This window comes from Malaya genurostris, chromosome 3 (assembly GCF_030247185.1).
Source record: "Malaya genurostris strain Urasoe2022 chromosome 3, Malgen_1.1, whole genome shotgun sequence".
Classification (NCBI taxonomy): domain Eukaryota; kingdom Metazoa; phylum Arthropoda; class Insecta; order Diptera; family Culicidae; genus Malaya; species Malaya genurostris.
The window spans coordinates 205,185,070-205,212,771 of record NC_080572.1 but is presented as its reverse complement, the minus strand read 5'-3'; the positions used below and the strand labels follow the sequence as shown (position 1 = coordinate 205,212,771).

Genomic DNA, 27,702 nt, shown 5'->3' with positions numbered 1-27,702 from the left:
AAACATAGCATCTATTTATAGTTCGTCAAAACTCAGTTGCAAATAGGTGCAACCAACATTTTCTCCAAAAAGTGTCTCAAAATATTTCTCGAACGCTAACTCGAGTTTTCGTTCAATAATTTTACTAAAGAACATGCTTCACTTTCATTTGATACTTCGATACCAATATTTCACACATTACGAATGGTAACAAATTCCAGCACACCTAATTCACTAATCACGTAATACCTGTTAAAATTAAAAATGGACGGGAACTAACTAAAAAAAAAGATCCGTTGTGAAAGGAAGAGAATTGTATGGGTCAAGCTGCAACGACAGACTAAAATTACTTTTCTGAGATTTTACTTTTAATAAACGCAAAACGCGTCCTTCTGCTGCCGTTGGTATTGACCGAGAGAGCTGAGCTTACCTCGTGCAAGAGAATAAACGTTACTAATCATCACTGAGATTCGCGAGATCAAAGTATAAGATAGGGACATCTTAAAACCATACCTAGATCTTGCTTCAGATACTATTGGGAGGAAATGAATGGACAAACAAATATAATTTTTTGTAGATGACAAACAACATTTGAAGAAATTGTTGATGCAAATCCGCATGTGGTTTAAGTGAAGTGAAGAAAAATCAATTTCAACCCGCCATAGAATGGAGCATAAAACAGTACAGCCTGTGGTTTAAGGGCACAATCCAAAACCTTGGATTACACATCAATACTAAAGCCACAAACTCTCTGAGATGCGGTATCGAAAGTCCGATCTGAATAAAATTAAATAGCGCTTTCTTGGGGGCAGGATTGCCTATCGCTAGAATCAAAGATTTATACATCGGTCAAGTCATCTCCGAGGAAATCACGCACACACCACGCAAAAGCCGGTTTTCACAGTGCTCGCACAGATTTTCTAATTGAGAAAAGCCAACATTTACAACTGCACCGAATTCTATTCAGATTCTGTTCTAACGCCTGATGTATCGAAGGTTCTTTTGATGTCATTGCTTACAAACATAAAGTGTATACCCAATTAAAAATTGCATCACTCATAGGTGGATATGTTTTCAATTTTAACTCATAGCTGCAATAAAGAGTAAAATGAGTAGTTGTTCAACTACCACAATAATGATATATTAAATTCTGTGGGAACACCAAGAATTGTCTTTTCTAGACATTGTGGGTAGCTGTTCACTGTGAAAAGGATCAATAGAAATTATTCCATTTAAACGATATTCGAATAAGCTTCCAACGGATGCTATCATTGCAAGAAATTTTCTCATGAAGTGATTTCTGTGAATTCCGTTGTGCCAACTTTCATATGTATATAATCAGGCCCCAAACGACATTCATATACGTAACATGTTACAGACAAAAAAATAAAATGTTTGAAAATTTACATCATTGTCCAGTTCTGGATGAATCCAATTAATATACTGATTGAATCCATCAGGTTTGACATAAATGAATCACTATTCGGCTTTTAATCTCGCCAAAAGTTAGCTCACTAAGGAAAAGATGCCGTAAAAGTGGAAAACAACTTATGGGATCCGCCCGCATTGAGGTATGTTAGGAAGCAGCTTTAGATTTTTAAGATATCATCTCACTGTTGTTAAATAGCTACGATTCTTTTTTCGATACAAAGTAATATTGAATGTATATTCTGGATGCATAGATCATTGCCATAAAAAACTGCTAATGGATCCTGTACTTATATTGGCACAGTGGCCAGCGCAGTACCATTAGTGAATTTTAAGATAAGATGTATTTTCCAAAGTTATCACGATATCAATTGTTTGATTTACAATAACATTGTATGTAACAATAACATGGCACGATAACACACCTTACGAACTAGAACGTATTACTAAACTAACGAAGCATATCTGTTTTGCTTGTGATGGGATTCGCACGTCGCAGAAATTTTCCTGTAGCAAGATTCTGCGCATTTCACATGCACATATACTACAATGTCAACCAGAGGAAAACATTCCTCTTTTTTGACAGTGACTGAATCTTAATGCGGCTTCAATGTAATTCATTCGGTGCTTATGTATAATTGTGGTGAATTTCTGATCTTTTGATATAATGGTCAAATTTTGAATATATTTGTTTATTTTATCATCATTTCAAATATTAAAATTTGTGATGAATCCAATTCACGGCGGATTTAACCGCCAAGACATACCATCGTTTACTATGGTTTGCAGAACATTATTCATTAAAATATACATTGAATTATACAGAAAATATTTCAGAACATTGTAATACAATAATACAATGACTATTCTTGAATTATGGGAAAACGATTGTAAGCTTTACTCGAGGCTTTTGATGCAGGGGTTATAACTTTATTTATAGTGTAAATGAACCTTTACTTTTCGTTCTAATGTTGTTTATCGTGCAAATCAAATATATATACACTAAGGTCTTTTTTTATGCGGTTTTTATGCGACTTTTTTATGTGAATTTTCAGAGTTATGCGGTACGTAAACTCGCATAAAAAGACTTCAGTATATATATATATATATATATATATATATATATATATATATATATATATATATATATATATATATATATATATATATATATATATATATATATATATATATATATATATATATATATATATATATATATATATATATATATATTTACTGAACTTAATAATATTAATTGAGCTATGAAATTATTATGAAATTAGCTATAAATCTCATATACTAAAACCATTAGATATGGTGAGATCTTCTGTCTCTGCTCGATAGTCTTTAAGATGAAAATATGTGTATTCGCTTCGAATTTTCGCGTCGCTATAACAGCAGTATTGAACAATTTTCGAATTTTTTACCTTTCCCAACCGTAAATTTAACTGAAAGGTCTATCGGTCCCATAGCTTGCTATTAAATTCAACCCGGATCGAACTTGCAGTCCAAGAGTAACTCTCAGTCCCATTGCTATTGAATTTTATCCTGATCCGACTTCCGGTTCCGGAGTAAAGAGGTAAATGAGCAAAGAAATAAAAAAGAGTGTAGACGATTTCTCAAAGACCGGATAAGACTTCCGGTTCCGAAACTACTGGCTGATAAATATATAAACTTCATTTTCAGGAACGTATTTTTATACATGACACTGAAAAATTGAGCAAGATGCTTTCAACTAGCCATATAATTCTTCAATTGAACAGGTTTGGCTAGGTGATGCCCAAGTATATTGATTTTGGGTAAATCGGATCTTTGTTCCCGGTTCCGGAAGTATCGAAAAAGATTATCGTGCTCTACTCACTTTAATTTCTTAGAAACGGCTGAACCGATTTTCACAAACTTAGATGAAAATGAAAGGTGTTATGGTCTTATAGACTGCTATTGACGTATGTTCGAATGCGTCTTCCGGTTCCGGAACAACAGGTTGAAGTATGTTCAAAAATTTCGCCGTCATGTAGAGCTAAAATGCAAATGAAAACGAAGAATTTCTATACACTTGACTCAAAACTTTTTACAAATTGAAAAGGTTAAGCTTTTTGTTCATTTTCAAGTTTCAGGTAAAGTTTTTTGATGAATCACTTTGTAATATTTATGAAAACATGAGCTAGTATCTGTACTCAACTAGGTGGATTAAAAAAGGTTTTTTGCTGCAGCATTGCATATTATCACAATTCGTTGATTGAAAGTCGAGTAATCGGCAGAATAACATGGCGAATCTAGTAATAAGATTGAGTACTATATGCTTGACAGGTAAATAATACAAAAATTTTTGTACAGTTGTACTAGCTATAGTCCAACTGATAAAAAAACTTCCGCTAGTATAAGGAAATACTGTCATGTTAAAAGTTTTTTGTTCAGCTGTCAAGTATTTTAAAAGCATGAACTTTTAGAACAAGATCCACGAAATAGTTATACAGGCAGCTTACCTGAATTCTCTTATTGTTAAGAAAACGATAAATCGACGTTCAGGGTAATCTTATTGACTATTTCCTTTATGGTCTCGATTTTACAATATACCGAATAGGCTGTTGAGTAACGTTACCATACAAAGTGGCGCTATCTTTCCGGAGATGGAGTTAAGTTTTTTTTGCTTACTAAAGCAACGATGTGGGTGGTAAATCTTGTTTGTCCCGGGCGCTAAATTTTATGTACTCGATGAGCTAATAATTGTTAAAACGAACGTGTTGCTGTAATCCAAGAATCTTATTTGGTCCGAACGATTCATAAATAATAATATTTACATTTAACAATGTGGATGATGAGTCACATTGTATTGCTGCTACATTTGGCAGGAAAAAATAAATGTTAAGATAGAGCTACTCTAAACGTGCATTAGAATAATCCAGTTGGGCTGACGAGAAATAAAACTTTTGAATTCGCTCAATTAATTACAGTAGGTGGTTGGAGCATTATTAAATACCACAACGATTATAGCCATAGTTAATTCATGTCAGATGGTTCAGCAGAAATTCTTTATAATAATTTACATCACCTGCCATTTTTGGTTACTACAGCATATACTATATAGCAACAACAAATCATATCATTTGCGTACAATACTTTGTAGTAGAAAAAACCGTGTTTATCGGTGAATCATCCACTTGCTAGCATCACGTTCGAGGGTAACTTCTGGTGAAAAAAAAATAAGACTCGACGAATCGTTAGATGTTCTGACAGGCACTCAACCGGGATATGAAATTGCATTTTTTCACAATTTTCAGCGACTGCAACTGATAAAAAATTTCATTTTTTTCCGTGGATGAATAGGGCAATACATTCGTTGCCACGACGGGCTCTAATTTTTTTTCACACGTTTGTGTGAAAAGTATCCAAATCTGAAAAACCCCATCGTAAATTGAACATTTGAAGACAAACACGAGAAAAGGTCCTGCAAATGACAGTTTCTCTTTGTTTACTAAATACTCTCATTTGCAGTTAGGCCCTTTTGTCGTGGGACTGTCGATATCTGTATAGCGGTATACAGGTAAAAAATCGGTATAAAAATCCCAAAAATCTCCCCTATTCATATCCGTCAAATGACAACAGTAAACATTGAAAGTTTGAATTTGAAAAGGGACATGCGCACCAGAGATGCCAGGTTCTCAGGTTAATATGTGTTTCACAGATTTTCAATATGCAGCACATATTATAAAATTGATACAGATTTTCACAGTTTTCCAAAACCGATCACAGACTGTCAAAGAACCCCTGAAACGGTAAACACACACTCAAAATAATAATCATATTATAGTTACGTGAAAAGATATGTGAATATTTTCCACCCTACTTTTCACGTAGGTTTTAATAAACTGGCATTTAAAAGCTGTTTAATGCATAATCCAGTAAAAGTTACGTGTTTCATAGGTAAAATGTAATGTACTGTTCATCACATTTATCTATCAGTTCATATCAAATTTAGATACCAGAAAATTACTATTTTATATATTGGTTGAAGTCAAAAGGGAGATTCCAGATTTTTATATAAATTTATGAAATGAAAAATGCCATGAAATATAAAACATTTATTTCAGAAAATTGTCATATAATTCCAATGGCTTAAAAAGCAACTAATAACGTCGTGGTAGCTCAAATCGACAAGCCTTCAGAAATCGTTTATGTTTTCACTGCCATCCAACCGAAGCCGAAGTCGAGATCCAAGAACTCCCACAACACTACCGATGCAGGTTGAAGTCGCATTACATGGTTCCAATGTCTCTAGCTTCATACCGACGGCCTGTTTGAAGCATTCGGCAGGAGCGGGTAAACTTCCGGACTCACGCAGGCACTCGGTCCAGTTGAACACATGGAAACTTTCATACTGGAATTGTCCGGTCGATGGAGTAAAAATTGTAATTAAATAACTTTTCTCGCAAATATTTACACTACTTACACTTCGAGGGCCACTGCTCACCATTTTCAAAATCGAGTTTTTCACATTGGAAATTCACGTAGATTGTTTGACGTTTGGTCAATTCACGTAAACCTTATGTGATGACTCTATTCATTTTAGGAGATGTTCGTATAACATTCATTTTCGTCACGTAAAATATTCAATTTGACATTTGAAAACATTCTACGTGATTTTTCAAGTGAATCGAACGTGAATTTTTATTTGAGTGCAGCAAAAATGTATTTCCGACCGTGCGAAGTGGCAGGACTTTTATTTTTTTCACGTAATTGAGTGAGGAGACTTATTTTTTGCTCACCAAAATGATCCCGATCTGCAATCTTTTCATTGGAAGCGTTCACAGATTTTGCACAAACCGAATTTTAAATTGGCACACAGATTTTTGAAAAAATGATCTGGCATCCTCAATGCGCACCAACACTGTTGGCTTCTATTCAGAGAAGCCAGATCTGCAGATTTGTCTGTAAATTTGCAGATTTCGTACATAGTGCTGCAGACATTTTTTGTTGTGAAGACTTTTGAAAATAGAGTTTTTCGCAGACTTTCGTCAAAATTACGAGACTTTTTTTTTGCTCGCCAAATCAGATTAGCGTATCTTACTTTATAGAGAAATGGCTGCCAGCAAGACATACTTGCTGACTGCAGATTTTTTTCGGATATACAGACTTTTCCAACCCTGTCTGAAGATATTTGAAATTTTTACCTGGCATCTCTGTTTATTAGATTGTCACTTATTGATGCTTCCGATTCCGATGCTGCGGTGTTTCGGGTTTGTATCGGCTCATCTGTTTCTAATTTGCTGCATTTATTGGTATACTACTATTTCAAAAGTTTTTTGAACAATTTGTTAAACAAAATATTGCAACAAATTGTTCGGACAAACTTATAATCAACAAATTCTTGGACGTGAGTTAATTTTAATTGGATTCAAAGAAAATACAAGGTTAGTTCATGCAACATAAAACAATACAAGCAACATTCTTCAATGGCAACTAGTGCGTGGCAAATATCTGATATAATTGACTATTTTAAGCATAATAAGTTGATTTGACATTGTATAGAATATATTCAAAAAATTCCCATCAAATGAAAACCCATTTAGACCTGCCAAAATGTTGCCCTAATTCATGCTATTGAATGATTTCTTTGAAAAAGGCAGTGCCTCGAATGCCAAAGTTCGTTGTTCGGCAAAGAACATAGCAGATGAAAGTATTGTAATTTGTGTTCTTAACTGAATTTGTACAACTACGCATTTATAAGTTAACACCTTATAGATCGAAGCACAAAACAAAATACTGATTTTTTAATTAAAAATGTGGCCTAATAAATGGATAAAAAATTTCTTTTCTTCTAGAATTTTATAGCATGATACGAGATATCCCAGTAGTAATGTCATTGAGTAAGGATTCTCCTTTGCCAACGATGCGGGCGAAACAAGTAGACTACAAGTAAGTTTCATTCCGCTTTGGACACTAACTTTTTCGAGCTAAAAAATTAATCAAAAATTTTATTTACAGAGGAAAGAATGCTAAAGGTATGCCGGAACGTTTTTTATTTGAGTGTGCGATTAAGCTTAGTATGAAGCCACTTAGTTCAGCGATGGCAGCAGTTCTTTTTCATCGTTTCTTCCGAGAAGTAGACGATTCTGAATATGATCCCTATGTAAGTGTAATTCAGTTACCATATAATGACAATGATATATCTAATGGTTGTTATCATTACTTATGTATTATATTTTGTATGCAACAAACAGATGCATAAAATATACGTTTCGTAACAAAATTTTGGGTTTTAGTTGCCTGTATAATTGATTATTTACTTACCGTTTGTATATTTTAGATGGTTGCTTCATCTTGCTTGTACCTTGCTGGCAAAATAAAAGATGATCCAGTCAAAATTCGTGACGTTATCAACGTAACGTATAACACCATCAACCGTGACTCTCAACCGCTGGAGCTAGGAGATGAATACTGGTCAATGAGAGATACGATTGTACAGGCCGAGTTGTTCATCACACGTATCCTAAAATTTGACCTAACAACGGTTCACCCGCATAAATATATGCTTCACTACATGAAATCCATACAAAACTGGTTCGGAGTGAAAGAGTGGAATTCCTTACCAGTAGCTAAGACAGCTGCATCATTTCTACAGGATTTCCATCATAGTTCAAAAGTGTTGGATCATAAACCCGATCACATTGCGGTTTGTTGTTTGGCTCTTGCTTTTCAAGCTTATGGCGTTCAGGTTCCACTAACCGTAGAAGTAGACGAAGAAACTGCATGGTACAATGTAGGTTTTCAGAACAGGAATTCATTTATACGGGTTGATTAATATAAACGTGTTTTTTACAGCTATTTTGTAAGGATTTGACCCGAGAAAAACATTGGGAAATAATTGAAGATATCATGGAAGTATATAATGCAGAAGCTGAGATAGATGAAGAGGAATAAAGAAGTGGTATGTCGAGAATTTTTATGGTACGATCTATAACATAGTTCCTAGCATTACTAATAAAATATTTGCATCCATTTTCATTGAATGTTTCAGAGAATAGTATTGCATTTAAACTTACGTGCAGGTCGTAGACAGAGCATGTTTTAAGAAGACTGCTGCCCTGGAAATCTCCACAGATGTTTATCAAACAGCATAATTTGTTTGCAAGTGATACAAGACGTGATGTTAGGAACTCGCGTTAGCGAATATCCTTTAGATCCACTTAAGGCAGATCGAAGTAGGACATCTATCATTAAAATCATAATTGTCTCTGCGAGTTCATACCATAAATACTGATATTTTTTTCTTTCACCCATTGTTCGAAAATCATAATTTCATTTCAACAAATAGAAAAAAATAGATAAGTGAAGTTTTGACTGAGTACGGTTTGTCTTATTTTTAAAAAAAGAAAGCATGCTAGTGCGCAATATGTCTTTAATATGATGACGTAGTGAAGAATTTTTATATGAAAGAAGGATAAAAGTTTAAGACCAATTTCAAACTTGGGTACCCACTAAATCTAAAAAGTTGAACACTTATATGGGCATTTTGCCAACGGAGCTTTCTAAGCGTCGCGAAAATTCTCTGGTTTGAAATCCTATTCTCCGTACTGTGGTATCTTTCCCAGAAAAAAATTGATCCACAGTAGTTTTGAACCAATGGTAAATAAATCGTTGAACATAATTGGACTTGTCAATGGAACACGTAGTACAAAAAGCTAATCACCCCGATTCTGTATTTCGTTGGAATCGGATTATTTCGATCGAATACAAAATTTTGCATTCTGTAGCTCGATCGAGTTTGAGTTTTCCATACAAAAGCATCACTCGATCGAATTACAGAATGCAAATTTTTATATTCGTTCGAAAAAATCCGATTCGATCGAAATACAGAATAGGGGTGAATAATAGGAGATCTTCTACGTTAAACTCTGAATGTATCATCACTTTGAAGGCAATCGAATTTTAGTTGTGTAGATGATTAAATTTAGAATAACTTTTTCAAGTAGATACTAATATCAATTGTTTAAAGCTACATATACACAACGTATCTACACGTGCTACTACGGATCACATATACTCTATTGGACAGGTACTCCACAAGTGTCCCTAGCACGACGTGGGTATCACCTATTCATCGACTTCAAAACGACATACGACACAATCGATAGTGATCTACTATGACAAATTATGCACGGTGTATTTCAGCAGGAAATCGAGCATTCTTTTGACTCAAACTTGACTCTACAAAACGCTCATTAGATCGGTTGTTCTCTTTGAAGATGAGAACTGAACTACTTATTGTTAGGGGGCGAGATGGACCAACTATAGTCTTAGCCAGACTTTGAAGGCAAGTAAAGATTCTCTTTGCTTACTTTTTTATTCGATTATTACGACATTTTTAGAAATTCTTTCTATTTTCAGAGATTAATAATTAATATAATAATCTCCTTCCAATCTGCATTGAAGAAATTTTTGAAGAATACAGGCATATTCCGTAATAATTGAAAGAGAAAGTAAACATAAGGGGATCTTACACATTTTTAATGAACGTGTAAGGGCAGTAATGATGAAATCTGCATACAAATTTGGAATTTCACTACCTAGTATTCATTAAAAATGACGTTACTCATTCTCGTGTAAGGGCCCCTAAAGAGAAACTGTCGTTAGGGTCTGTCCACAAAAGACGTCAGGTCGCAAGGGGGAGGGGGGTGTTCCATAAAACGTGACCTTTTGTGACAGGGGGGCGGGGGGGAGGTTTTAGGAATGTGACGTTCAATATTTTCAATGAGCGCATTTTTGAAATACCTAATTATATTACTCCTTTGCCCTATTTCCTGAGAAAATCTCCACAATAAACGTTTAAATTCTATAGGAAAACGTGTATTTGTTGATGTAAAAGCTTCTTCTTGTAAATTCGGAAATGAGTGATGCAGGAAATCATTTCTGTTGTGATCAGCAAAAGTGCACCGATATTGATCGATGTGATTTAAAATTCACTGATCAACTGATCTTGAAAAGATTCTTCGGCAGTGATCTCGATTTGATGAGGTTTTGATCTTTATTTTCTCAGCCCTATATGTTACACTAAGGAAATATTATTCCTTAGCTTAAGAAATAATAAATCCTAGGAGGATTAAAACAGATGATCGAAATGTTTCATCAATTTCAACCAAATACTTTTGTTAATTTATATAATAGATATTAATAAAATAATTCCGAAGATTTTTTAGTTTTAGGGATATTTTTTAATCTAATGACAGCATGTAATCAATCGATTTTTCCCTCATATTTGTATGGTTTGTCATACATATTGAGAATGTATTGAGATGAATTTTTTTTATTTTGAATTCGTGACATGTGACATAGGGGAGGTGGGGGTCTTTGCTTCTGTGACGATTTGTGACAAAGGGGGGATGGGGAGTCAAAAATCGTCAAAAAAAGCGTGACGTCTTTTATGGACAGCCCCTTAGTACACAGTACCTAATCTAAAGCACTTCTTACACGAGAATTATTTTTGTTATTTTTTTATGATGACTAAGTAATGATATTTCAAATTGGTCGTCAAATGGTGAGATAACTAAGTCCTCACAAGTCCCTCTCTCATGCCTCCCCGAGCGTCTATGATGACATGAATGAGAGGGTGCGAAATGGCTTGTAGGTTGAAGCCCATCCTAAAGTGCAGTGTTTATCATAGTATATTACAACATATAATTCTGTTGTTTATTACATCATGTATTATTATTATTATTATTATTATTATTATTATTTTTCTTATTATTATTATTATTATTATTAGAAGAGCGTAACTTACACTGCGACATTAACTGTTATATTGTATCATTGCATATTATTTCACATATTATCGTCTTACACTATTTTATGTTATTATATACTATGTTGTATGGTATTATACTGCATTGCATTATATCATATTATATTGTATTATATTATATTATATTATATTATATTATATTATATTATATTATATTATATTATATTATATTATATTATATTATATTATATTATATTATATTATATTATATTATATTATATTATATTATATTATATTATATTATATTATATTATATTGTATTCTATTATATTATGTTATATTGTATTGCATTATGTTATATTATATTATATTATATTATATTATAGGGTTTATTATGAGTAGTACTACGTACCTCTGTGCAAAATATAAATTTGTTTTTCTTATGAGTTATCATTTTTAAAGTAAATTTTAACTAAATATCAAGGTCGTCACAAGGTGAGCTTGGTCCTCACTGGTTCCTGTTTCATGCCTACACGTGTATCTGTGGTGACAATTGGTCGATGGAATGCGTTGATGGCAGAATGAGAGGATGAGAAATGACATATAAATTGAAGTAATATAATATCATAGCATATCGCAACATATCATTTTATTCATTCTATTATTTATTATATAATTCATTGTACTATATTATGTTGTTTTTTATTATTATTTTCATTATATTTATTGTTATTATTATTAATTTGTCATCAATAATAATAACATATTATTTTTATGGATGTGGATATTATTTTTGTTATTAGAAGAGAAATATTCTACTTCCTACAGTATTGCGAAGATGGAAGAGCATAACTGACACTCTACATTAACTGTTATTTTATAAATTGATTTATAATATATTATATTGTATGACATTGTATTATATTATAATAAATTAAAATATATTATACTTTATTATGTTATATTATATTATTTTGTAGTATTTAAGTATTATTATTATTATTATTAGGGCTATTATTATTATTATTACTATTGTTATCATTATTATAATCTCAGCTACATTTTCATTTCCATACTACACATTTCACTTTACACATATATTATTAAATTGTATCATATTATATTACGTCATATTTTGTAGGGGCTGAGGTCCACTAGGAGATTGATAGTACCTATTAGCTCTCTCCGGACAGTATCAGCCTAGATGCCGTGTGGAATCCGGCGGAAAAAAACTGAACCAAGAATAGATCCACTGGGTTCCTGTTTCCATGTCGTAAAAGGCGATAATTGCAGGAGTTTCTTTTTCCTTTCAGTTATCAGATATTTTCAATGTTTTACTTCTGATTACTCTATTTTACTAAATTATCTCTTCATTCAACCTATCAATTTCCGTCTAACTTCGAAAAAAAGTTTGGAATTTGGAATGTGTTCTTCTTCCATGTTATTGATTGTCTGTCAGGATTATAAATTGAATGATAAATAAATAAATAATCTATAACTATTGCGCAAATCCGTTTATATTACAAAGTTAATAACAGAGATAATATTGAACACGTAGTAAAAAACACTTGATATTAATATTTCAAAAAATAAATTAATATTTTTCTTGGTAGCCGGCTGCCCAGATCAACCAATATAACGAATGAATAGTTTTAATAAGTAATTAAAATAAGAAAGCGGAAATAATAAAGAATAATAAATAATAAATAAAGACGCGCGTGAAATCTGTTGACATTTATTTGGTGATTTAAAATGATTTTATAACAACTGTTTAGAATATGTCAATGCAATGAATCAACTATTTTGTCTAAATCCTATTCACTCGTTTATTTTGTATCACGTAATTTCATTCATAAAACAAATAGGGAAGTTTTTATTCTTTACGCGATAGTATTGCAAATTTTTCTTCAGTTTTCTCGAATAAGAGCTGTGAATCAAGACATGCCGGGACTTCAATATAGGATATTGTTGAAACGTTCACTCGGGAAGTCAATGAGTTTGGTGTTACATCCGAGCATCTTGAAACCGGAACATACTAAGTCGCTTGCGAATAATACCAATACTGAAAATTTTACTAACAAATATCCTTCTCCCGTGACACTTGTGGAGTGCGCAGTAGTATATACGGCCTCTAGTAACAACAAGTGTTGGACTAACATCCCTTCCCATTCCTTAGACGATCTACTTTCGGGCCTGGCCGGCGCCGGTACTGATCAATGAATTCTGCGATTACCAGAAGATGTACATTGAAGGATGATTTACCAGTCCCAGGATGGATCATCTAGAAACTCCCTGTACAATTTCAGCTAATCCCGATCAGTAACGGAGTAGCAACCAGGGGTGGTCGCTCAAGCTCAAGCTCAAGCTCATATTATATTACGTCATATTTTGTGGTATTATATTATATTACGTTGTACTATATTATACTATATTATTGTTGCAGCCAACCAAACGGCAATACTGGCTACACTGCCATTATGCTCTCGAGTGACAGTTATGCTGCCACTGCGTTGACGCATATGTTGCAGTCAGTAGATTACCGCCAGTCCAGCTAGAGAGAGATTCAGAACAGTTGTCTAACAGGACAGACAACTTCTTTTATTGTGTCTTGTGTAACATGTCTTTATTAAGTATTAAAGTATAGTGGTTCAGTTTTAAAATGTGTCTATTTATTACTTGTCTGTAAGGACACGCAAATACTGTTCTCTGCTGTCCAACCACACACACACACAAGATACAACAGTGGCGACGAGTCCAGTGGAAAAGTGATAAAAGCTAACCTCACTTTCACATCACCCACGTGCAACAAGACAAAAGGATGAGTATCCCGAATGGACAGCAGCATGCCTTTCTGCAGCAACAAGGCCAACAGCAGCAAGTTCCTCCAGCTACGGATGAGCTCCTTCGTCAGTGTTTGCACCTGATGACACAAGTTCTCCAGCAACAGCAGAACAGTCAGCAGTCACAAGAGAACTTCATCAGGCAAGTCGTTTCGGAAGTGCATGCGGGCGCAGCACCCAGTCCGGAACAAATTCTCGATTCCCTTGCTGGGAATATCAAGGAGTTCCGCTACGACGCGGACAGTAGCATCACGTTTGCAGCCTGGTTCACGAGGTACGACGAGCTGTTCGAAAAGGATGCTGCTCGGTTGGACGACCAAGCGAAGGTCAGATTGCTGCTCAGAAAGCTGGGAACATCTGAACACGAAAGGTACGTCTCTTTTATTCTGCCGAGAAAACCGAAAGAACATACTTTTGCAGACACGGTCGCAAAATTGAAAAGTTTGTTCGGGGCGAAAGAGTCGGTGATCAGCAGGCGATACAGAACCCTTCAGATCGCTAAACAACCGACCGAAGACCACATCGCTTACGCCTGCCGTGTGAATAAGCTCTGCGTCGAGTTCGAGCTGGGAAAGTTGTCAGAGCAACAGTTCAAGTGCTTGATGTTCGTGTGCGGACTAAAGTCTGAGCGTGATTCAGAGACTCGGACCCGACTCCTGTCACGGATTGAGGAGAACAATAACCTCACGTTGGAGCAATTATCGAATGAATGCCAGCGTCTCATCAATCTCAAAAACGATAATGCTATGATCGAATCTGCTGCATCTTTCGATCAGGTTAATCAGCTCAAGCAGAAATATGACAGCAACCGTAACAGACATCAGCTGTCTCCCAGGTCAGATGCGAACAACACAAAGCGGAAACCCGATACTCCGTGCTGGTATTGTGGTGCGTTCCATTATGTTCGTGACTGCCCGTACAAGAACCGTCAATGTCCCGATTGTAGTCGGTACGGTCATCGTCAAGGATACTGTGCAAGTTCCAAGAAGAAGAAGAGAGGTGGAAAACGTTCGGTTGCCAGCAGGGTTGTCGTTGTCAACATGTGCAACGTGCAGAGGCGGCGGAAATTTGTCTCCGTTGTGCTAAATGGAACGCACATCCATCTTCAGTTAGACACAGCGTCCGACATCACGGTCATCAGCAAACCGATCTGGCGAAAGGTCGGTAGTCCCAGATTATCACCATCTACAGTGAAGGCGAAAACAGCATCTGGGAACATTTTGCCACTCGAAGGTGAATTTCGCTGTGACGTCACCATCGGCGGAAATACTCGCAGCGAAATTATCCGTGTAACTGAAAAGCAGCTGCAACTTCTCGGATCTGATTTGGTCGATAGTTTCGATTTATGGTCCGTGCCAATGGATACTTTTTGCTGTCAGGTATCTAGTTCTTCGACTTCCAGCGCAGCGCTTAGTTCTGCATTTCCAGAAGTTTTCAGTGAGAAACTTGGGCTCTGCAATAAGGTACAGGTGAAGTTAGACGTAAAGGATCAGTGCAAGCCCATTTTCTGTCCTAAACGCCCGGTTGCGTACTCTATGTACAACGCAGTCGATCAAGAGTTGGACCGGTTACAGCAGCTGAACATCATTACACCGGTCGACTACTCGGAGTGGGCAGCACCAATCGTCGTAGTGCGCAAAGCAAATGGTGCCATTCGTGTTTGCGGAGATTATTCTACAGGACTCAACTCCGCTCTTCAGCCTCACCAATACCCGCTCCCTCTTCCGGAAGACATCTTCGCTAAGCTGGCTAACTGCAAAGTTTTCAGTCAGATCGATCTTTCGGATGCATTTTTGCAAGTTGAGGTCGACGAGCAGTTTCGTCATCTGCTCACCATCAACACGCACCGTGGTTTGTTTCATTACAATCGTCTTCCACCTGGTGTAAAGGTAGCACCGGGTATCTTCCAGCAGCTCATCGACACCATGCTAGCCGGGTTGGAAAAAGTTTCCGGTTATCTCGATGACGTTATCGTTGGCGGTGAAGACGAAGCAGCTCACAACCGCAACCTGAAAGCAGTTCTTCAGCGAATCCAGGATTTTGGGTTCACCATTCGAGCCGAAAAATGTACCTTCGGCAAGAAGCAGATACCGTATCTGGGCTACATTGTTGACCATCGAGGTCTGCGTCCAGATCCAGCCAAAATCGAGGCAATAGTGCAGCTTCCGCCTCCCACTGACGTTCACGGTGTACGTTCCTTCCTCGGGGCGATCAATTATTATGGGAAGTTTGTCCCGAACATGCGAATGCTTCGCTTTCCGCTGGACAATCTGCTGAAATCGCAGTCGAAATTCCAGTGGACAACGGAGTGCCAGCGGGCATTCGAGCGTTTCAAGCAGATTCTCACCTCAGATCTTCTACTAACGCACTACGATCCGAAAAAGGAGATCATTGTTTCTGCTGACGCATCGTCAGTTGGTGTTGGAGCCACAATCAGTCACAGGTTCCCAGATGGCTCCATCAAAATAGTACAGCATGCTTCCAGAGCACTTACGAAGGCAGAACAGAACTACAGTCAACCGGATCGTGAAGGTCTAGCTATCATCTTTGCCGTCACCAAGTTTCACAAAATGATCTTCGGACGACGCTTCTTGCTGCAGACTGACCACGCTCCGCTGCTCCGAATCTTCGGGTCCAAGAAGGGCATACCGGTATACACAGCCAACCGGTTACAGCGCTTTGCCCTCACTCTACTGCTGTACGATTTCACCATCGAGTACGTTCCCACTGATAAGTTCGGTAACGCCGACGTGCTGTCCCGGTTGATAAACCGACACGCGCGACCAGATGAAGACTACGTCATCGCCAGCATAATTCTCGAGCAGGATGTTAGGTCAGTAGCAGTTGATACAGTAGATGCGTTGCCTCTTACTTTCAGAAACGTCGCTCGAAGTACCCAAGCTGATCCAGTTCTCCGGAAGGTCTACCGTTTTATAACCGACGGTTGGCCTCAAACGAAAGCAATCGATCCGGAGCTAAAACGATTCCAAGTCAGACAGGAATCCCTCACTACCGTTGATGGATGCATACTGTTCGCTGAACGGCTCGTCATCCCAGCTCTGTACCGCAAGCGTTGCTTAGATCAGCTTCACAATGGTCATCCTGGTACACAGCGTATGAAGGCCATCGCCAGGAGCTACGTCTATTGGCCATCCATCGACGAAGACATCGCCGGTTATGTGAAAACATGTCGGCATTGTGCAGCGACTGCCAAGTCACCGCCTCACGCCGTCCCAGTGCCATGGCCGAAGGCATCGGGACCTTGGCAGCGTGTTCACGTAGACTTTGCCGGTCCCATCGACGGTGAGTACTATTTGCTAGCGGTCGACTCCTTCTCCAAGTGGCCGGAGATAGTGCAAACCCGACGAATCACTGCAGTAGCAACCATCAGTATTCTTCGAAGTCTATTTGCAAGGCTCGGTATGCCTGTAATGCTAGTATCGGATAACGGTACTCAGTTTACGAGTGTGGAATTTGCCAACTTCTGTGCTCTCAACGGTATCGAGCATGTCACAACGGCCCCGTTCCATCCCCAGTCTAACGGCCAAGTTGAAAGGTTCGTTGACACCTTCAAGCGGGCCGTCAAAAAAATTCAAGAGGGGAGAGGATCCATTGCTGAAGCTCTAGACACCTTCCTGCTAACCTACAGAAGCACGCCCAACCGCACTGGGCCTGAAGGTAAATCACCGTCTGAGGTTATGTTTGGTCGTCGTATACGGACTTGTCTGGAGCTACTTCGCCCATCATCAGCAATTTTACCAATGACACCGCATGTTCAGCAAGATCAACAGCGAAGATCGTTCAATCGAAACGAACTGGTTTTCGCAAAGGTTCATCACAGAAACACTTGGAAGTGGGTTCCTGGTGTTATTCTGGAGAAGATAGGTGATGTGATGTACAACGTTTTGGTTGATCGTCGAGTTCTGCGTTCCCATATCAACCAGTTACGATGTCGTACTGAGACTGTTTCACCCAACACCGGTCCTTTATCGTCAGCCAGCAGTAGTACTAAATTGTTGCCGCTCGACGTCCTTCTTGATGCCTGGGATCTACCGAAGCTTTCAGACAGTACATCCGCAGTATCATCCGTTGGCTCACCGCAGTCTTTGGTTACGCATAGCTCACAATCGCCGACGTTACAGCCGATGACACCGACACGTTTGTCTTCTACTCCCACAAGTGTTCCACTACCTCAGCTAGTGGCAAGTCCGTCGTCCTCGTCATTATCTTCATCTACAGCAGCATCAACGGAGTTCGAGTCAGCGACCGAAGCAGACCTGGTGGAGACTTTACCGCGTCGTTCCACCCGGACCAGAAGTCGGCCACAATGGTTCGACCCGTACCACCTTTATTAAGAGGGGAGATGTTGCAGCCAACCAAACGGCAATACTGGCTACACTGCCATTATGCTCTCGAGTGACAGTTATGCTGCCACTGCGTTGACGCATATGTTGCAGTCAGTAGATTACCGCCAGTCCAGCTAGAGAGAGATTCAGAACAGTTGTCTAACAGGACAGACAACTTCTTTTATTGTGTCTTGTGTAACATGTCTTTATTAAGTATTAAAGTATAGTGGTTCAGTTTTAAAATGTGTCTATTTATTACTTGTCTGTAAGGACACGCAAATACTGTTCTCTGCTGTCCAACCACACACACACACAAGATACAACAATTATGGTACAATGTTTGGTATTGTTTTATATAGTATTGTAATGCATTTTTTTAAATACACAATTATAAGTGTATTATATTGCATTGTGATGTATTATATTTTTATATTTTATGCATAATAATATTTTATTATATTCAGTGTCGTATAGTGACCAAAATATATTATAATATATTATGATATATTTGACTATATTATGTCACATAACATTATGATACTATTATATTCATCATAAAATATTATAGTAGACTATAATACACTGTACCATACGATTTTGCACCGTTTTATACTATATTGTGTTTTATTGTATTATACTGTCGGAAATTGTATTAAAGTGTATTATGTTACATTATATAATACTATGCTCAAGTACATTGTAAGGGAAGAAGGATGGGAGTGCATCAGGGTATCTTACAAGTGAATGACTGGATGAAGGAGTGAAATATCAACCCGATTCACAGGGGAAAGCTGTGTGTTTTCCCCAGAAGGTCTAAAATGAGTAAGACGCATCCTTCTAACAAACAAACCATCAGGCAGGTTTAAGCTGGTACAGCGAGTTCTTTTATTATATGTCCGGATGTTATTGCTGGAAGGCGCTCAAAGCCCATTTTGGCCTTCTTAACAGCAGTAATATGAAAGTTATCTGATAATCAAATTCGGATCTACTGTAAGTCTACCTGCATCCACTGGTAATGCCTTGAACTGATGGTGGCTTCACACATACATACATACATACATACATACATACATACATACTAAGTAATGATATTTCAAATTTGCATGAAGAACTCGTCAATACTGCACCTTACACATTCATTAAATTGATATTATTTTTTAGTAATGATACTTTTAATGATCGTGTAAGGTCCGCTTTACACGACATTTAAAAGTAATGTCATTTTAAATTAATGTATTTAATTGATGTAAAATTACATTAATAGTTCGCCGCTTGATGCTCCTAGATTGTGTTCCTTGTTTTCAGCATATTTCCTCTACAAATCACCTCATCAGCTGATGCTGACCATGTTAAATTCACATAAGAGTACGTGCAATAATTTATAATTTCAACTGTATAAATGTATCGGTAGATTACTGTAACTAAATCCGAATTAGTCTGATAGTTAATATTTCCGGTGGAGGATGTAGATCATCTTTTTCGTAGATGATTTCTCAATAAATGACCCGAATTAGATTTTGGTACCTTTCATTCACCCCGATTCTGTATTTCGTTCAAATCGGATTATTTCGTAATTTTTCTTTCTGTATCTCGATCGAGTTCGGGTTTTCATACAAAGGTCCTTCAATCGAATTACAGAATGCACATTTTCACATTCGATCGAAATAGTCCGATTCGATCGAAGTACAGAATAGGGGTGATTCTAATGGCATTCAAACGTAATTTTCTAAACCAAGTGTGAATGTATTGTAGTAGTTGCATTGCAGAGATCCTATAACCAGAGATCAGCCGAGGGAAAAATCGTGAATCAGACACGAGATAAACTTAATAAAAATTCTGCATTTGCATTTGAATTTGTGTGCGAGTGAGTTTTTGAATGTTCGGATTTTTTTTCTCGTAAAATATCACACTTGTAGCAAAAATCGATCTATTCCGGTACTGACTTTTCAGTATCTCTCGTCAGAAAACTCTCGAAAGTTGGAAAACTTCATGGAGCAATGGCGAACTGGGACGATGGCTACACTCTATTATCCCTAGGGTATCGATGAAACCTTGGTTCAGGAAGTGAAAGTAAGTCGCGATTTCATTCGTGTGATGTCACGGCCCATGTCAAATCATTATACATTCAACGCACATCTCCGGCGTATTGAGCTCCTGGAGAGCGGTCTCTGCACCTGTGGCGAAGATTATCAGGACATCGAGCATGTCGTGTGGTCGCACGAAAATTATCGCGACGCCAGATTGGAGCTACTGGAATGCCTCAGGGTCCGAGGTTCTGGTTCTTATATACCATTAACATAAAAACCCGGTCTACTCAAAGCTAGGTTTCTTTGATTTAGTTAGGTCCGAACGAGCGGTAGCGAGGACGGACAGCACACGAATCAAATCGATGTGGAGAAGCCGCATTAGATATTTATTCACTTAGTAAACGGAAACCACATACATTTGCTTGGTAGATACACCTATACAATTGCTTTGATGTTTTTATTTTAAATCAATTCCAATTATAATATTAAGACAATTGCTGGAATCGGTGAAATAATCCTTTCGGCGAAATGACTTCCGACGAAATGACATTCGGCAAAATGACCCATTTGGCGAAATGACATTCGGCAAAATGACCCATTCGGCGAAATGACTTTCGGCGAAACGGCTTTCGGCGAAATGACCCTGATCCGTATTACCGTCATCTAGATGATTCTCATGTAATATTCTGCCGATCGCCAGGTTGAAAGCTGGATCTACCAGATGTCGATCATTACGACCCATTACCTAATGAAATTATCCTAGTTTTAAATAATTTATTAATTAAAATTAGAAAAAGCCCTCGGCATCTTGGAGTTTCTGCAGTGTGTCTTAAAATTTTTAATCAATAAAGAAAAATACCATAAATGTAACAAACAAATACCGTTAATAGTATTTTGACACTTGATGTTCTACTTTGACATTGTGGAGCTAAGTTGATTGAGTAATGTCATCATTTTTTAGTGTAAATAAAATACCACAAGTACTTCTTAAGCTGATTGATATTTTATTATTTCCCCGTATTTTCGTTAAAAACATATGCATAATATCAGTTTGCTTTCATTGTTTTATACAAAAATGATTTTGTATTTAGTTAGCTTGAACAGTGATCCTCCCAGTAACGTAGTTTAAAAATGACGTAACTTATAATCTGTCCAGGGAAGATGGTTCTTGATAATGTACATAAAATTATTATTTTTACAAAACATGGCAATTTATGAAGTTATGTCTAACAGTTCACCTATCAACTATCAACTGATTTTCGGCATCAAATCCAGATCGTGTCTATTATCCTGTAAATCGTTTCGATGTTTTTGCTGTTCCATTATTCTGCAAGTACATTTACAATGAAGCACAATCTAAAATGGTTTTTACCAGAATACTCAAAAGGAACTTAGGCTATACTGATACAATTGCTTACTTTTATTGATTTTTTACACAAATCATACCTGATAACAATGATAATGATTTTGGTTAAAAATGTTCGTTTAGCGAAATAAGGAAGTCCTAGATCGCACTCTGTTATAGTTATTCTTGATGAGTACTTGAGCTTCGCTCTTGCCGAACCCTGCCATAGTTAGTAGCATCGAAAAGAAAGCCACTTTACCACACGATGAATCAAAGCTCTATATTTATATGTTATTGCCGCTTTCCGGTTCTATAACCCAAGCTTGGCTCAGGTGTGAGAAAGAAATTTTCTAACTTTTTGATGGTTTTTCTATTTTCGAGAGAAAATACTGCCCAACAAGGAATGTTAATAATATATAAACTGTAGCATACATAATCAACGCAAAAACAGCTCAGTTTTTGTTATTGATTTTTGAATTTTCAACACTTTATTGTTCTAAGATCAATCATATTAATGAGTGGAGTTCGCTGCTGTGCAATGGAAACAGTTTGCGAAAGCTCTGGATCAGTAATATTTGAACCCGATGTAGAACCGAGAAACTAAGGGGGCACAAATGAAACTACTTTTATTAATTGCAAACTAAAGCTTAACACAAAGTAGGAATATTGCAAAATACACCTTATCTACCGTTGATAGAACTTGTTACTTCACTGTTTTTCCTTCATCATAAATAACTAAACGTAAATGTGTGCTTTCTGGACTAGAAGTATATTTTTTGAAAATATAAATACATTAACGTAAACTATATTTCTGTTTTATTTTTGTATCATTGGATAGATGAGTCGTCTGACCAAATGAATAATGCTTTAGAATGTTAAAAAAAAATCTAGCATATCCTACTACTTAATTTCGGTCAGGGGAAAGTAACAACAGCCGTTTTCAGTGATAGACTCACTAGTAGAAGCGTTACCTTCCCCCGTTTACAAACAATTCAAACTGGTAAACATTTCTTTTAATTTTTCTCAGACATATGACTTCAATCACTCAATATTATTTTTAATTACAATGCATAAAAACGCACTCCATAACATTGCTAAAACGGCTCATCTTGCCAACTTTGTAAGTCAGTTTTAAACATTAATAGATATAAATAAATATTTCTTTATCAATTAATTATGTACACGATGGCTTACTCTTTCTTCTTCCTCTTCAGTCATTGATTTATACTATTTTTCTGAAGAAGGTCTAACCAATTATGAAAAACTTATTAAACAAGCTGCCTACGCACTGCCTAAATTATAAAATATCAGGATTTGTTCTTTTATAAATATAATAAAATACAGTTACGGATGAGAATCAACATGGCAAAATTATTTTTTCCCCAACATTTCACGCCACTTCATAAACTTTTCTTCTTCCTCGTCCAAAAATAACGCTTCTACGCAAGCCAGGAAATATTCTGTTCCAAAGCAGTCCTCTCTGAAAAAATATGGAAAGTAGAAACAACAGTTAGAGTCAGAAGCACGAAATAGGATTCAAAAAGTGTTAGTTTCAAAACGTTTTGTTCTCTATGGATTGTGGGTTAGCGCTTAGTGCATTAAAATCAGCCGCCGTCAAAATATAGCAAAGACTCAAACCGGCGGCTGTAACGAGGTGATGAACATTTCGTACCAGCAAGAAATATTTCAATCTACACCACTCGTCAACAAACGCAGCGAAGCCAAAAAGTAGGGTTCAAAATTACAAAATGATCATAAGTGTTTCAAAATAAATAAAAAAATAAACGTACCCGATAAAATGAAATGAAACGATAAGGAAAATCATAAGCGTTAGAATTGTACTCTGCTTTAACTCCTTAGGTGTCGGATGTCTGCCTGTTGCTTCGCAGTGAACGTTCCAGCGCCGGATTATGGAATTAACTAATACTTTGAGAACAAAACAAAAAATTGCACAATAATCGACCACTGGTTTGTTTCTCGGTGTCGGGTTGGGGTCGTGTTGATGATGATACTTCGTCGTTGTATCCTATGTTGTTGGCACTAGCGTTACAAAATTATGTTACTGTTCTAGCAACGACGATTTTGCTGTTGATACTGGTTGTTGTTAAGCACTTTTGCGCGCAAGTTTAGTACATTCCTCCTGCTCAGTCACGTGATAGTGGGATCGTGGGGAGGATAGATCACTTCGTTGTTTTTTTTTTCCTAACGGCTCTTTTGTGAAGCACTTATAACCCGTTCGGATCGGCACCGTTTAGCACCTTGATATACGGTTTCAACGTTTCGATTTCATCCGTCAGCTGAAGAGCATCTATGCAACCACGGAAGTAGTCTGTCGTGAAGCACTGTTGTCTGGAAAATAACGTTTGGAGGTGAAAATCGTTAGATGTTTTTTTCTTGTCTATTTTTACAGATACCTGTCTAGTAAAAGAAATATATATTCAAGTGGTGTTAGTTACAAAAATATTTAGAAATAACAAATTTTACTCCATGAAATGTAACGTGATCTCAACAATATAAAAACTGTCGAGAACGGTCAACCGAACCAATAACAAAAATAATATTTATCTATAAACATTGAAACCATTCAACAATTCCCTTAAAAGAAAACTCATTTCCACTGGGATTCCACACTAATAAATTAGTTAATTGCACATCTTAGAATAAATTGTTCTAATCTCAGTTTTTCTTATTTTTTTGTTAGTATTAAAATTTTGCCAGTGTTAATGAACTTAGATTCGTCCATTACCAGGGGGCTCCGTGTTGAGCTTTTTGGTGTGGGGAAGTGTGGTGGGCAATTAAATATAAAAAAAAATCATTTGTATCGGCGCTACATATTTCTACGATGACATTTGCTTTCATATTTGTGCTAGAGATCATTAAACCATCAATTAGCAATGCACAATCGAAATGTGTATTACGTGAACATAAAAACATTACGTGAACATAAAAACATAAAATCCTCTTCGTTCCAATTTACATTATATTTGCATATATTCGCTAAGCAACACTTCGATAGAGACCATGTTATATCGGAACTCACGAATGGAAAATTCCTGTTCACCAAGCTTTTATTCGTCTTCACCCACTTTAATCGCTGTATATCCAACAAACTTGGTCCTTATCTTGAAAAGCTAACCCCAAAGAATCTGAAAGCCGCCACAGTGTCTGCCAACTGCCAATTTAAGCTTACCCCCAGGATTGGCAGTGTGTGTAGCGAAGTAGTTACTATACCGACAACGTCATGATGCTGCTAGTTTGTATCGCTGAAGTTAAGACGCTCGATTCGACTGTAAATATAATCGCAACTTCATTGGTGGGAAGGGTCTCACCTGTTACCCACATTGAGCTCGACACTGCCAATCGCAACCATAGTTGCCAGTTGCAACTCCATGAAATGGAAGCTGTTTAGTGAAAATGGACTATTTCAACAGCTTAGTAGTGGGTAATCTACCAGTAGTCGTCATTGTGATATTGATGTTCAGTAACTTTTTCAATTTCTATTGTTTCAATGATTTATACATAATAATCCATTTACAATTCAAACGTCTTACCCAGTATATTCCTCAATCATTTTCTATAACTCGAATTCTTATCATTTTCATAACCTTCCCTGGCAGCACCGCAATCAACCAGACCTACACGATATTAGCCAAACTACCTTGATTAAGACTACTTCACGAGAGAACGAAAACTTATCCAGTAAACAGGTTGTCGTGAGTTGGCTAACTGATTGACCGACGGGTATGGGTAACGAGGGGTGTGATGTGGGTGGTAGTTGGTAGTCACTGCCAGCAATGGACGGGACAGGTAATTGATGAAGACGTGGATGCCGACGCGGTTGGAACTATCAAAAAGTGCAGTTCTGTGCATGGAAGGTTTGCTTACGATGCAGCGGTGATCAGGCACAAAGATGAAACCTGAATTTGCGTTGAATAAGCAAAAGAGCAAAAAGGTTGCACCCCGACCGCCGGAGAAGGAGAAGGAAAAAGTCGCCGCAGCCTGTGCAAAACACATCAAAAGCGAGGCCTCACGCGTGGATTTCTTCTGTCTTATCGTGCTTACATAAATTTCCAGTTCTGGTTACCTCTCCCGTCAGGCTGGCTGCGGGAGATTGCTGCCTGCTTACTACACTGGGCGGTTTGTGTTTTCCTTGTTTCACTGGTTTTGGTCCAGTTTGATATTTTTTTTACAAGCAAACAAGTATATTTTTGCATTCATTATCTGTTGTGTACCCGATCGGTGCACTTTTTCCGATTTATACCTTTTTGATCGGTCAATCTGAGCGTTGGGCGATCGACAGTATATATTGGAGAATAGTCGAAGATGGTCAAACCCTCAGAGATCACAAGTCACTATTCGAATGACAGTAAATTAATTTATGCAGGAACTAAAGGCTACGACTTGCTTATATCGCTTTCTTTCGACACCTGGACTAAATCTTGCGAATTGTAGATGAAATTAATAAAACTCTTATTGGACTGTAAACATTTGGTGTACTGGTATAAAATGCTGATAATAGCTAATACCCAAAAAAACAAACGTTTCACAGTACCTGAAAAATTATTTGAAACTTGACAAGAATGTCAGTTTGATTTCGCGTGAATTTCCTAGCTACCTAAATAAACAGGTAGTAACTTTTCACAGCTCGAAAGTACAGAACAGCTTCCGTTGGTATTCTATCACTGCACGAGAGGAAATTTTGGCAACACCCGAGTGGAACTTTTGGCAACTTGAATGTTTTAAATAAACTTTCTCGATGTTAAGCTGTACGCGTGGATCTATTTGAACAATATATTCCTGAAGCTGCTATGAAGTTTGTTTAGTTACGTCGTGTGAACTATTAAGTGTGGACGATTACCGTAGAAACAGGCTGCCAAATCATTCCTTTTTATCCGAACTTTCAGTAACTCGGGGAGTGTAAAGTAGTGGTAGTGAAAGCAGCATTAAAATAGTAGCGTCAAGAATCGCAAGACAGGGATCATATCAACTCCAACTCAAACTTTTGTTAAGGGGAGGTAGGGTCAAAACGATGGAAAAAAAATCATCATTTTCGCAAATTTTTTTCCGGAATTCTCGTTTAACAAAATAAATTCAAATGTTTTGGATGATAAAAAACATCATTCTAACAACATTTTGTAATTTTTTCGTGGAAAAATATTGAGATATAAGTCGGTGAAGAGGTAATTTTGAGAATTCTTCTTAAAAATTATGAGTAACAAACAACGAAAAAAAAAACCTTGGGGTCAGCTTTTTTATATGTAGAAAGTGGGTGCAAAATTTGAAAAAAATTGGTGCGGTTGTTTTTGAATGACGATGTACACGGAGTTTCAAAACCTGCTTTCGAGAAAAACGCGTTTCAAGATTTTTGTCTATAAAATCAGTGGAAACAATTTATCACTCCAGGGAGCCCGTAGGAAATCACACTTTCAAAAAGTATTATTTTTTCATTTATAATTTATTATAAAGAAACATTACAAGAAGTTTTGAAGGCAATCGAAATAGAAATCTTGGGCTATTACTTCTTCGCACAATGAAATGTAAAGAAAATAATAGATGATTTCTCAAAAGTGTTAGACCCTACCCGCCCCTTAAGAACGAAGAATGAATCAATTTTTTGAGTATAAAACATTATGCGTGTTTTTTTGCAAAGTCTAGACACTGCCAGGCCAGATATACGCAGAATACGGTAGTCATAACCAGCACAAGAGCATTGTACTGGAAGCTGTTCATATTCATATTGAGGGACAGCAGTTATACGTCTAAAAATTCCCGCCTGGTCGATCCTGTTGCTGTACATACAGTATCATCAACGGTTAAATTTATAAATACGAATATATCCCGAAGCGCATAATGACTTTTCTGATGTTTCATGACAGCTATGCACTATTTCAGGTGGATTTGGCATCCATAATTGTGTACGGCTAGCCTTTCTAGTACATTCTTCATACATAGGAATATCCAACCCAATCGAGAAATATTATGCCAACACGAAGCC

General features: G+C 36.9%; 5 protein-coding genes across 10 annotated transcripts in view; 2 read left to right on the top strand and 3 right to left on the bottom strand.

Annotated features, from left to right (window-relative positions):
• The window catches only part of LOC131439437 (uncharacterized), a 45,096-nt gene extending 44,708 nt beyond the window's left edge, over positions 1 to 388 (bottom strand). Inside the window, exon 1 of the mRNA XM_058610432.1 lies at positions 229 to 388. The gene's annotated coding sequence lies outside the window, so the exon portion shown is untranslated. The remainder of the gene's footprint in view (positions 1 to 228) is intronic.
• A 1,141-nt stretch (positions 389 to 1,529) lies between these two features.
• On the top strand, positions 1,530 to 8,750 carry LOC131439434 (cyclin-Q). Of its 5 annotated transcripts, XM_058610425.1 has the most exons (6): positions 6,654 to 6,821; positions 7,233 to 7,326; positions 7,396 to 7,540; positions 7,718 to 8,170; positions 8,233 to 8,338; positions 8,429 to 8,750. In XM_058610425.1, the coding sequence occupies exons 2-5, from the start codon at positions 7,244 to 7,246 to the stop codon at positions 8,329 to 8,331; spliced, it is 780 nt and encodes a 259-aa protein (XP_058466408.1). In that variant the 5' UTR covers positions 6,654 to 6,821; positions 7,233 to 7,243; the 3' UTR covers positions 8,332 to 8,338; positions 8,429 to 8,750. The 5 variants fall into 5 exon arrangements, with proteins under 5 accessions (XP_058466411.1, XP_058466410.1, XP_058466409.1 ...); XM_058610428.1 differs by lacking the exons at positions 6,654 to 6,821; positions 8,429 to 8,750 and adding an exon at positions 1,530 to 1,550 and having other exon boundaries at positions 8,233 to 8,358; XM_058610427.1 differs by lacking the exons at positions 6,654 to 6,821; positions 8,429 to 8,750 and adding an exon at positions 6,592 to 6,647 and having other exon boundaries at positions 8,233 to 8,358.
• On the bottom strand, positions 5,526 to 5,975 carry LOC131439436 (polycomb protein Scm-like). The gene is made up of 2 exons (XM_058610429.1): positions 5,861 to 5,975; positions 5,526 to 5,788 (listed from the first exon to the last, which is right to left on the bottom strand). The coding sequence occupies exons 1-2, from the start codon at positions 5,882 to 5,884 to the stop codon at positions 5,573 to 5,575; spliced, it is 240 nt and encodes a 79-aa protein (XP_058466412.1). The 5' UTR covers positions 5,885 to 5,975; the 3' UTR covers positions 5,526 to 5,572.
• Positions 8,751 to 13,967: 5,217 nt separating the features above from the next.
• LOC131434179 (uncharacterized protein K02A2.6-like) lies at positions 13,968 to 18,642 on the top strand. Its single transcript, XM_058600834.1, has one exon. The coding sequence runs from the start codon at positions 13,968 to 13,970 to the stop codon at positions 18,342 to 18,344; it is 4,377 nt and encodes a 1,458-aa protein (XP_058456817.1). The 3' UTR covers positions 18,345 to 18,642.
• Positions 18,643 to 21,343: 2,701 nt separating this feature from the next.
• LOC131434873 (ion transport peptide-like) overlaps positions 21,344 to 27,702 on the bottom strand; it is a 78,398-nt gene continuing 72,039 nt past the window's right edge. Inside the window, exons 3-4 of one of the 2 annotated variants that reach the window (XM_058602095.1) lie at positions 23,498 to 24,056; positions 21,344 to 23,187 (exon numbers count right to left, since the gene is read on the bottom strand). In XM_058602095.1, the coding sequence (XP_058458078.1) occupies positions 23,933 to 24,056 (124 nt within the window). In that variant the 3' untranslated portion in view covers positions 21,344 to 23,187; positions 23,498 to 23,932. The remainder of the gene's footprint in view (positions 23,188 to 23,497; positions 24,057 to 27,702) is intronic. The other variant, XM_058602094.1, reaches the window with a different exon arrangement.

Coding starts and splice junctions, on each gene's coding strand:
- LOC131439434 (XM_058610425.1), top strand. CDS start 7,244: ATGATACGAGATATCCCAGTAGTAATGTCATTGAGTAAGGATTCTCCT. Junction 7,327..7,395: donor GCGAAACAAGTAGACTACAA/GTAAGTTTCATT, acceptor TTTTATTTACAG/AGGAAAGAATGCTAAAGGTA. Junction 7,541..7,717: donor ATTCTGAATATGATCCCTAT/GTAAGTGTAATT, acceptor TGTATATTTTAG/ATGGTTGCTTCATCTTGCTT.
- LOC131434179 (XM_058600834.1), top strand. CDS start 13,968: ATGAGTATCCCGAATGGACAGCAGCATGCCTTTCTGCAGCAACAAGGC.
- LOC131439436 (XM_058610429.1), bottom strand. CDS start 5,884: ATGGTGAGCAGTGGCCCTCGAAGT. Junction 5,789..5,860: donor TGAGCAGTGGCCCTCGAAGT/GTAAGTAGTGTA, acceptor GGACAATTCCAG/TATGAAAGTTTCCATGTGTT.